Source organism: Engraulis encrasicolus, chromosome 4 (genome assembly GCF_034702125.1).
Source record: "Engraulis encrasicolus isolate BLACKSEA-1 chromosome 4, IST_EnEncr_1.0, whole genome shotgun sequence".
Taxonomy (NCBI): Eukaryota; Metazoa; Chordata; class Actinopteri; order Clupeiformes; family Engraulidae; genus Engraulis; species Engraulis encrasicolus.
Genome location: NC_085860.1, coordinates 11,940,723 through 11,951,831, shown reverse-complemented (window position 1 = coordinate 11,951,831; position 11,109 = coordinate 11,940,723). Strand labels below are relative to the sequence as shown.

The window sequence follows — 11,109 nt, the reverse complement described above, 5'->3', positions numbered from 1 at the left end:
GGCCGCCCGGTTGGGTTGGCTGGTGTCTCTGGCCACGGGCACTGGGCTCAGGGCTGGACTGGCCATCTGACACAGCGGGCAATTCCCTGTGGGCCCTGCACCCCAAAGCTTCTTTTTTTACATTTCTGAAAATAGGGGCCCATGAGGAATGCAGGGCCCAACGGTGAGTCACTTCTGCATCGCTAATTATGAGCGGGGCCCTTTAAGCCAAAAGTGCCCGGGACCTATTTCTCCCCCAGTCCAGGTCTGCTGGGTCCCCTCTCCTCTCCTCTCCTCTCCTCTCCTCTCCTCTCCTCTCCTCTCCTCTCCTCTCCTCTCCTCTCCTCTCCTCTCCTCTCCTCTCCTCCGCCTGTACGCCACTCCACACTGGGGTCATAAAGCCGCCAGCATCAATATCCCTAAATCAGATCAGCACGCAGCTGCAAACACCATGCAGGCCTGGCCTGGCCGCTTCCCCAACAGTGTTACATAATGAAACCTGCTTCCAAGAACCCCATGGCACTGCATAACATAAACTAGGCATAATGGTGCTTGAAACCTGCTTCCAAGAACCCCATAGCGTAAACTAGGCATGGTGCTTGAAACCTGCCTCTAAGAACCCCATAGCATAAACTAGGCATGGTGCTGGAAACCTGCCTCCAATGCCCGCTACAGAGCGTGAACTGAACATCTCTCAAAAGAGAAGCATTTCTCCATTTCCAGTGGACTTGCCTGCTGCTGGACACGCTTGTTGAGCTCGTGTGGACGTCTAGTTAGGATACACGCAAACTTGAAAAACTGTGAATGTGTGAAACTCTGTTTAAACATCAGAATATATTTCCGTAATATAATTTTTTGTGATCACCCGTAATTTCGCATCATAGAGTGTGAAAATAGCATTCCGATTTGTACCATCTCTTTCATTTGTGCGTCATAACTTTGAATGTGAACTTGTGCTCCACATCGCCCTGTGGTTAGGTTTAGGTTAGGTTTCGGCATCGTTTTGGTCAAGGCACAATTTTGTCACAATTTCACCATTTCCTTGGCTTTTTTTTAAACTGTTCCTGGCAAAAGTAAAGCAGCAGACAGTTAGGGTTAGGCATGGTTTTGGTGAGGGCACGGCAGTGCATTTTTGCATTTAGCAACAGAAATCCGCAGACAGAGCAGGAAAACTGTACAACCCTGGTCACATGACAAAAGTGCTTTCCCATGGCGTTTAGCCATAACTACACTTGCAGAAGCATCACACCTCGACGTGCAATGCACTGGCATCAAATCAATACGCTTTTGCATGATACCAGTCTGAATGTCAGATTTCTATTGCATTCCCAAAAGCATGATGGTATGATCCAGTTACAAACATTGTGGTAAATAGAGGACATGAACAGAAATACTGTATGAAGCAGCTCTGTGTGCTGCTACTGTATGCCTGCAGCACACGCACGGCTGGTTGCTCTCCCTCCATAAATGTTTGACAGAGACTATCGATATCCTCTGCCTGTTGTTACGGCGCTCGTGACACAAATAAATTGTGTGCGAATGACCCCCCGGTGTCGGCGTTCCCTGGTGGGAGGGAGGCTGCTACTGTTGACGCATGGTGCTACCCACGGACGACAGGGCTAGACTAGGGACAAAAAACAGCCCAGGCTGTTTTGGTGCAGAGGAGCCCCTCACACATATACAGTACTTATGATATTGTGATAGGTCCAGGTCATTGTCTATAGTATGTTAAAGATGGAAATCTAACTGATGGAAAACAAAAACAAAAAGCAGCATTGGCCTCTGAGCCCCTTATTGACCCCATATCTGCCCACTGGGAATAGGCTCTGCATGGCAGATTACCAGTCCAGCCCTGCACGGAGGGCAGTTATAGGGCATCGTGGGAGATGACCCTACTACCTTGCTATGGGTACATTCCAATATGCGACCTTGCATCCTCCACTTGGGCTTGTGGCTTCACGTTTTGTTGATGCCCCGCCTCTGTGGAGAAAACAGTTGTTTCCCCGCTGTCAGTCTAGCCTACACAATTTTTGGGGGACTATTCTTCATTTACCATCCTGTTGGTATTACTTCCTGGTTCGAGGCCAAACACACGTGGAGGACGCAAGGTTGCATATTGGAACGCACCCTTTATGTGATTCCTGGATTCCTGCCCACAACTGAATCTCATGGTGCATGGGTCACGCACATTGATGCCGTCTTATATAAATGTATCTCAGAGAGATTATTGCAAAGAGATTTTAAACCGGAGTAAGTCCCTCTTTCATGCACAGCGAAGCAGTCTTGTAGATATATATCTCGGAGAATACTGCAAAGAGTTTTTAAGTTGTGGTTGACAATTCGGAGTAGGCCCCTTTCACACTTTACAGTATACCCGATAGACATCAGTTGATGTTTCTACAATACAGTGACCTGGTAAAGTGCAATATATTGTAGCACTTCACTCAAATGCACAGTTAATACAGTGTATGGTGACTCTCTCTCTCTCTCTCTCTCTCTCTCTCTCTCTCCATCTCCATCCTGCTGCTCATCGTCCCCCTCTCCTCTTCTCTCCTCTCATCAGGCTGCAGGTCCATGCGGTGACCTCTTGACCTTGGTGGGGTTTAGCTGCTGAGCGGCAGGCGGTCCCCAGGGTCCCCTGGGCAGCGTGTGATGGAGGCCAGATGACACAGTGACAAATGGGAGCTCTGTCTCATCTGTTATAGATCCACTAGGGGTGGGGGAGGCAGCGGGTGGTTGCGTAGAGCGAAGGGGTATGGCGTGTGTGTGTGCGTGCATGTGTGTGTCTGTGTGTGTGTGTGTGTGTGTGTGTGTGTGTGTGTGTGTGTGTGTGTGTGTGTGTGTGTGTGTGTGTGTGTGTGTGTGTGTGTGTGTGTGTGTGTGCACGCGTACACACACTATATTGCGGCTGGGACATACAGGAGGAGACAGAGCAGAAGCACAAACACAGAATCTAAAGAAAACAAACACCATCTGACAGAAGGCAACCGAGCAGCAGAATGGTTTTGAACAAATATATTATAAATGTACAGATATTATTACATCACGAACCGCTCTAATGTATGTATTTATTCATATTATATACAAATATTCTATGTACACAACGTATGTTCCTACAGTTTACAAAGAGCCATGCATTATCTTCAGCATAAATAAATCACTCTGAACTCTATCATCTCTTCTCATCTAGCAACTCTTGTCATGAAGTCAGAATAAATAGTAATAAATTATTTATTTATATTCTGTTTTCCACATTGTATGCACACACATTGGCATGACATCTTTTCATGAAATGTCTTCCCTTTTTGTGTTGGATGTTTCCAGATGAGAACACTGGTTCGTTTTTTTTTTTTAAGTCAGTCTTGATACAACAACATGTCTTTTTTTTCAGTTCGTTTTGAGACAGCACCATGTAATCGTCTGTCTTTGACAACTAATTCTTTCAAAATCCTTCAACCTCATAATAAACTCCAGCAAGGGAAGCAGACATGAGACCAAGTGAGCAAAAAGCGAGCTAAGTCGGTTGCGTAGGCCTCAGGAGGAAGGTTCACTAACGCTCCATTCCCAGCCCTGATAGCCGGCATCCTTGTTACGCAGACGTCTGTCTGTCTTTGACAACTTAATCCATACCAGAGAGCACGTACCAGAGAAAACATACTCCGCACTTCAGGGATTGACACTCTGGTGCAACAAGAGCAGGACAGGGCACACAATAAAAAGGACAAATCTGGTGCAGCACAGATGTCTTCCGTTTTTTTATTTCTTAGGCAGTGCATAAAGACTACCGTTTCGACGCCAAGCAAATTAATCCATAGCGGCCCTACCGTGGCTCTAACTGCAGGGCACTGGGCTGCTATGCCGGCGAACCTTTCTCTCCCACGTTTCCTGTCAAAATCTGTCACTGTCCTGCATGAATGAACTAATAAAAGACCAACAAATATATAAAAAAATAAGTTAATCCATTGCCGTCGAGGACAAGCACTTCTGGCGGGCCTCGTGATCCTCGAAGGTCACCTTCTTGTTGCGCTTGGGGTCGATCCAGGAGTTGCGTATGACGTTGGCGTTGTTGGGCAGCGGGTCCGACTCGATGATGGACACCACGCGCTTCTTCATCTTGCTCTTCAGCACCTTGTACAATACAAGACAATACAATACAACATGTTAGGGCTGCACGATTATGGGAAAAAATGATAATCCAATTGTCAGGGGTTCATGTGAGGAAGTGCACACACATACACATACATGCACACACGTACACACACACACACAAAAACACAGTAATAATACATTTTGGAAATTGTGTTCCTTTTTTTAACTTTTACTTTTACTTTTGACACCTCTGGTTCTATACTCACCTTCTGGAACTTCTGTCTTGTGAAGGCGTAGAGCAGCGGGTGGAAGATGGTGGTGCCGTACGCCATCACCAGGAAGCCCAGCCGCAGCTTGAGCGTGAGCCGGCTCTGGCCCGCACTGAGGATGACGGCGTTGAGCACGGTGAGGGGCGTCCAGCAGAGCAGGAATGTGGAGATGATGAGCAGAGACATGCGGAACACGCGCCGCTGACGCTCCCGACGTTCCCGGTGCCGCTTGACCGCCCGCCGCAGTGCGATGATCACTGACACGGACGTGCGCATGCCCAGCGCCGGCATGCGGCTGCCCCCTCCGCTGCTCTGCTGTGTCGAGGCGTCGGTGGCGGTGACCTCCAGTGGCTGCTGCTGCTGCTGGTGCTCATGCTCCTGCGAGGTGGTGGCCATCAGCGAGATGTTCTTTTTCCGGCGCGACGACGACTTCTTCTTCTTCTTCTGCGAGTTGTGGTGGAAGCGTGTGCCGATGCGGATGTTGAGGGCCTGCAGGATCTTGTAGTAGGTCACCAGCATGACCACGGCTGTAGAGAAGAAGATGGGGATCTGGGCCAGCAGGTGGTAGTACAGACCCAGCTCCGGAGTGTCCTCCTCCTCAACGCTAACGCTAACACTGGCGGTACTGCTGCTAATGCTGCTGCTGCCGCTATTCTGCTCCGATACAGAAGGTGGCGCCGCTGGTGGTGATGGTGGTGGCGGTTGTAGTAGCGTCTGGTTGTGCTCGGCCTGCTGCAGCCCAGACTCGGGCCCGAAGAATCCCACCTCGACAAACGGCACCAGGAAACTGAGGAAGGAGAGCACCCAGATGCCTCCGAGCAGCGCCACGGCCCGGCCCATCGTCAGCACGCGATTGGCCGGCTTGACGGAGATGTCGTAGCGGTCCAGCGTGATGGCTAGCACATTAGCGGCCGTGGCCACGCTGGCGAAAGACACGCAGGCCTCGTGGAAGCAGCCCACCAGCTCAACGTCTCCCTCTAGTGACAGCAGCAGCACGGCGATGGTGAGCGGGATGCAGCACACGCACACGATCACGTCCAGCACATGCAAGTTCATGGTCACGATGTTGCTGACCGAGTTGACAAGGTTGGACTTGGTGCAGTAGAGCGCCAACACCGTCAGGTTGCTGCTCAGGCCCAGCACGATCTCCAGCATCAGGAGGCCCGTTAGGGACACCTGGGAGGAAGGAAGGGGTGTAAATAATCATCGTTTTTGGATCAATGCATCCGTCCTACTATAGCCCACTATTCAAATTATTGAGTTAAATGTAAACACACTGATGGATCTCATAAAGTGCAAAATAAAGAGAACAGGACAGCATTCCGAGTTGTGTGTTTTTACTGCCTGTTGGGAAATAAAATTCACAACTTGTAGTGCTGTCCGTTTGTCTTTATTTTGTGTAATTCTTAATAAGTAATGAGCACCCAGTTGCTTTTCACTTTGGTTGAGTTGAGCACATTATATTGTATCACTTAGTTTGACTCTCACCTGGAAGCTGACGGGGTAGGTGAAGGTCGACGCGGCCAGGCTCATGTCGGGACTGGCCATGTCGGGCGACGACTCTGTGTTGTCGTGGACAACGGTTGTGATGTTGCTCATGGTGGCTTCTTCCAGCGCGGGAGGAATATGCATTATCCTGAGGACAGGAAACAGACACCTTAGAGCAGTGGATCTTAACCTGTGTTCAACAAAGCCCCCTTGACCTCCTCAAAAGTCTCCCAACGCCCCCTTGACCTCATCATAAACCTCCCAACGCCCTTGACCTCGTCATAAGCCTCGCAGCGCCCCCCTTACAACTAAAATATAAAATAGACCAATGCACCACAATTGCAACTGAGCACCTCCCCCCTCTCAACTGTGTTTTACTCAACGCCCCCTAAGGGCTCTCCAATGTCCTCTTAGAGTAAAGTGTAATTTTGGAGGCTTGCAGGCTTTGCTCAGTGCAGGGCAGGCCTAATTCAGAGTAGTACTCAGTGGCAAGAAACAAGAGAGGCCTCACCTTGCATTCACTGATTTTTATTTATTTCACAGACATGTGTTAGTGTTGGTCTTCCTCAGTGTGCAACTTGAGAAAAGCATTGGTCAACACCAGAGGTGGAAAACCCGAGTGCAGGAAGTAAAACCCGTGCCATATTTTTGCTCCAGCTCCACATCCCTGCTCATATCATGTAGAAAAAAAAGTAGGACTTTTACTTCCACCTTTTCCACCTCTGGTCAACAAACTCGGCACAATAAAAAGTGCAGTATACAGTATATAACCTACAAGTGGCAGCCTCTGTTGGTCCTTTCAAATTGGACGGCATTGGGACATTAGACTTGAAGCCGACTTTGTAAACCTACTTTGCTATTCAGATCTACTGTTTGTTGAGCAGGATGCTGAGCTTCTTAGGTGCTGTTTTTATATGTGGATATTTTTTTCTCCTGGTGGCATTGGTTTTGCATTGGTTTTGGCCTTCCGTTTCCACGTAGCAGATATTTAAAATCCAGGTATAAAAAGCAGGAGAAAAAAATATCCTGTTTAGGGGGCTGAAACGCATTTGTTACAATGGATGATTTATTTTTATCCACATGTTGCGTTTACACCAAAACAGGAGAAAAAAATACCCTGCTAAAAAAATATCCTGCTACGTGGAAACAGCACCTTAGAATGCCTCTGAGGATGGGTGTCCAACGCATTAGGCAGGACAGATTTTTTTCTGAAAAAAGGGAATCGGAGCCTGTCAGAAGACACTGCTTATCTCCTTCTAATTCCACAGGTATTGATCGCTCGTATATACCTCAGGTAGAGACGGTCATCTGCTTGCCAATAAACTGATTTGATACGAGCCTGCAGTTCCACCAGATGTCCTGATGGTGGGGCCATTGTCAATACATCCAGTTATTTGGCTGAGGTAGGCATACGTGCATGCAAGCTTATCAGTCTCCTAACATCAATATGTGATGTCAATGCATGATTTTCATGCAGACTTTCCACGTCTGAGCATTTTTACAGCATACAAAGACATGACCCATTCTTAGCACGACGCAGATAGATTATTTTATATAGCTGCCACCAGTTGTACGCATTTGTTTCCTCTATATTAATAATACAGTAGATATGTTTCGACCGTTGCTGAGGGGATCCCTCATATTCAGCTTTACTGAAATGTTGGCAGGTATGATATAAGACTCTATAAGATTACTAATACAGCAGAAATGGAACATGAGGGCACGGCCCCACACATGCACTCATACACACACACACACACGCACACACGCACACACGCACACACAAACACACACACACACACACACACGCACACACACACACACACACACACACACACACACACACACACACACACACACACACACACACACACACACACACACACACACACACACACACACACACACACACACACACACACACTGTGGACTGTATTTGTGTGTGCGTGTGCCCATACAAAAATGCCCATAAACCTAATGTCTGAATCTGACAGTAGCCATCAGTTACTAAAATAAAATGTGGAAATTACATATTTTTATGGTATCACTCACTCTTTCTCTCTATCTATCTCCCATGCACACATGCATGCACACATGCATGCACACATGCATGCATGCACACACACACACACACACACACACACACACACACACACACACACACACACACACACACACACACACACACACACACACACACACACACACACACACACACACACACGAGCACACATACAAAGTACATCTGTGTGCACTCACCCCCTCCCCTGGGCTCTGTCTCCTCTCTCTTCTCTCTCTCCGCTCTCTTCTCCGCTCTCCTGTCTCTCCTCACTCCTCTCTCCGCTCTCCTCTCTTCTCTTCGCTGTTCTCAGGGGCTGGTGAGTAGGGGGCCGCAGATGTCTCCAAGGGCTCCAACTGGGTGATGTGATCCCCGCATGGCCCCCTCCGCACCTGAAGAATGATACGCCTGTACCACCTGTACTCCGATCAGCTCCCCTCCTCCTCTGAGGACTGATACTCCTGTACCACCTGTACTCTGATCAGCGCCCCCTCCTCACCTGAAGGATGATACGCCTGTGCCACCTGTACTCCAATCAGCGCTCCTCCACACCTGTTCCTCCTGGCATCTGCTGACTCCTCAGACTAGACAAGAATGAATGGGCCTCAGAGCTGATCCCTGTTTGTTCCACTTGTAAAAAAATGATAGAAAAAATACGTTTGTATTTCTTTCTTTCTTTCTTTGTCTTTCCTTCTTTTTCTTTCTTTTCTTTACAGATGATCTCCTTCTTGATGTTTGTTCATGTTGTCCATAGTGTGGAAGGGAAAATGACAGTAGAAGTGTTTATATATTGTGCAGGGGGTCACCTGGTCTGTCTCTGTAATTCCCAAAATGAAAAATGGACTTTTCATAAACACCCAAAAGGTCAGATGATATTCTCCGTGCCCCGTGCAGCATGTGATGACTAAGGGATAAGGTATTGACCACCGGCCCCGTCCAGTGGAATTGACCCTCCCCTCCCCTCTCCTCCCCTCTCCTCCCCTCTCCTCTCGCTAGCCCAGAGCAAACAGCGATGCTTTATGATGTTTACTCCAGCTCCTCCAACCAACAATTAATCCTCCCACGATAGCACCATTACAAAATAAAAAAAGAGCCCAGCGTCGTGTCTGAGGTACACAAGGCAAGCAGGCAAGGATAGGCTAGGCAGCTTACTCCGGCAGTAATTTGGATTTTTATCACAGCACACACAGAATTAAATCCGTATCGATTTCCAGCCGAGGGAGGCCACACACCGGTCGGGTCGGGTCGGGGTGGTCACTGATGGAGGTAGAGGGGGGTCAGAGAGTCTCAAGGTCGGCCGACCATGTGCATCCTGCTACCTTTGACCTTGGCCCCCTCTGTTTCCTGCAGGGGTGTAGTACAGGGGGGTAAAGTGTGACAGAGTCACCAGGGCCCCATGTATATGAGGGGCCCACACACAGTCCGATTTATGGAGATGAATGGCTGAGGGGGTCAATTGGAACTGATTGTATATAGGGCCCACAATTTGCTGCTGCTTTCCTGGTCCCCTGACCCAATGTGACCTTTACACTTTCAGAAGTTGACCTCTGACCCTCCTCACAGCAGGTCAACTTGAGGGGGACTCTAGACGTGGTGCTTAGGGCCTTTTCACACCAGAACGGCCGCCGTCGGTGGGACAGAAACAATTTTTACCAGGCGGTGGTGAAAATACATGGAAAAAGATCTGTCCTTCCACACCAACGCGCCGGTCGTCGGGTTGCAGTGCAGCACTGCATTTGGAAAATCCAACTCCAGCGGAATTTTGACAGCGTGGGTGGTGGTGTCCATGTGGCAATGGCAATGTGGCAAAGTGTGTGTGTGTGGGGGGTTTGAACAGGACTGGCCCACCGGCCGAGACTCGGCAGAAAGACCGCCGTCTTCTCACTGCCGCCACGCCACACTCTGATGTGAAACTGGCCTTATTCCACTCTCCTCCACAGGATATTCAAATCACATGTGTCCATGTCTGCGATCCAGTACTCCATTGCTGCAGCTGACACTCCTTCAGCTCCAGCCTTCAGTCTTCAACTAGTGCTTCCGCATACCACCATCCAAGTGTGTATGTGGACGTGTGTTGGTGAGTCTGTGCGTGTGTGTGAGTGTGTGTGTGTGTGTGTGTGTGTGTGTGTGTGTGTGTGTGTGTGTGTGTGTGTGTGTGTGTGTGTGTGTGTGTGTGTGTGTGTGCTTGTGTGTGTGTGTGTGTGTGTGTGTGTGTGTGTGTGTGTGTGTGTGTGTGTGTGTGTGTTATGTGCACATGTGTGAGAGTTGGCAAAACAAAAGAGGTCCTTCGCTGAGGTCGCGCTGGTACTTCTGAGCTGTACTGGCTGTGCTGGCTCTGGGTTTTATGTGCAGGATGATGACCTGTGAGGGGGAAGAACAGAAACAAGAAGGCCATTACATGGGGCGCTACGTACGTGTATGCATGCGTGAGTGTGTGCGTGCGTGCGTTCAGTTGTGTTGTGGAGGATGGAGAGATGACGGGTGGGGGCAGCAGAGGAGGAAAAGGAAGAAGAGACAGTCCTGTAGCCATGTCAATATGACCGTCAAGTTGCGCTACTCTACCAAACCATTACAGCACACCTACAGTACTACAGTAGCAGCCTTAGGGGTTATGGTTTGGGTTAGGATTAGGGCTTTGAGCTATGGCTATGTACTCAAACACACACACACACACACATACACACTTATGCCTGGGAGAATCCCTCGGGGTATGTTTGTGTGTTTGTGTGTGTGTGTGTGTGTGTGGGGGGGGGGGGTGGCTTACAGAGCAGAGGCAACTACAGGTCCACCACTCCACTCCACACCAACCTGTTGTTCCAGACTCCTACATCCAGGGAGGGAGGCAGACAGAGAGGCACAAACGGGTCAGTTTTCCCGGGCACAGGGAGAACGGGGAATGCCCAGAAATTGTTCCACCTCACACTGAATGTATTGGGTGGGGTTTCGGGGGGGTCTTTAAGATTACATTGTTCCAGGCCCAGCCAGAGCTGTCAGTGGCCCTGCCTACGCCTGCCTGCACATGGCTCCTGGATGGAACAGAAAAGGGAGCGAGACACGCAAGGAGAGAAGAGAAGAGAAGAGAAGAGAAGAGAAGAGAAGAGAAGAGAAGAGAAGAGAAGAGAAGAGAAGAGAAGAGAAGAGAAGAGAAGAGAAGAGAAGAGAAGAGAAGAGAAGAGTTCTGAGCGAGACACGCGAGAAGAGAAGGGCTCTGAGCGAAAGCTAAAC

At 49.1% G+C, this 11,109-nt stretch overlaps 1 protein-coding gene across 1 annotated transcript; it reads right to left on the bottom strand.

The window, feature by feature from the left end:
- Positions 1 to 3,019: 3,019 nt before the first annotated feature.
- On the bottom strand, positions 3,020 to 8,794 carry gpr22b (G protein-coupled receptor 22b). The gene is made up of 4 exons (XM_063196007.1): positions 8,085 to 8,794; positions 5,826 to 5,973; positions 4,335 to 5,513; positions 3,020 to 4,107 (listed from the first exon to the last, which is right to left on the bottom strand). The coding sequence occupies exons 2-4, from the start codon at positions 5,967 to 5,969 to the stop codon at positions 3,934 to 3,936; spliced, it is 1,497 nt and encodes a 498-aa protein (XP_063052077.1). The 5' UTR covers positions 5,970 to 5,973; positions 8,085 to 8,794; the 3' UTR covers positions 3,020 to 3,933.
- Positions 8,795 to 11,109: the final 2,315 nt, after the last annotated feature.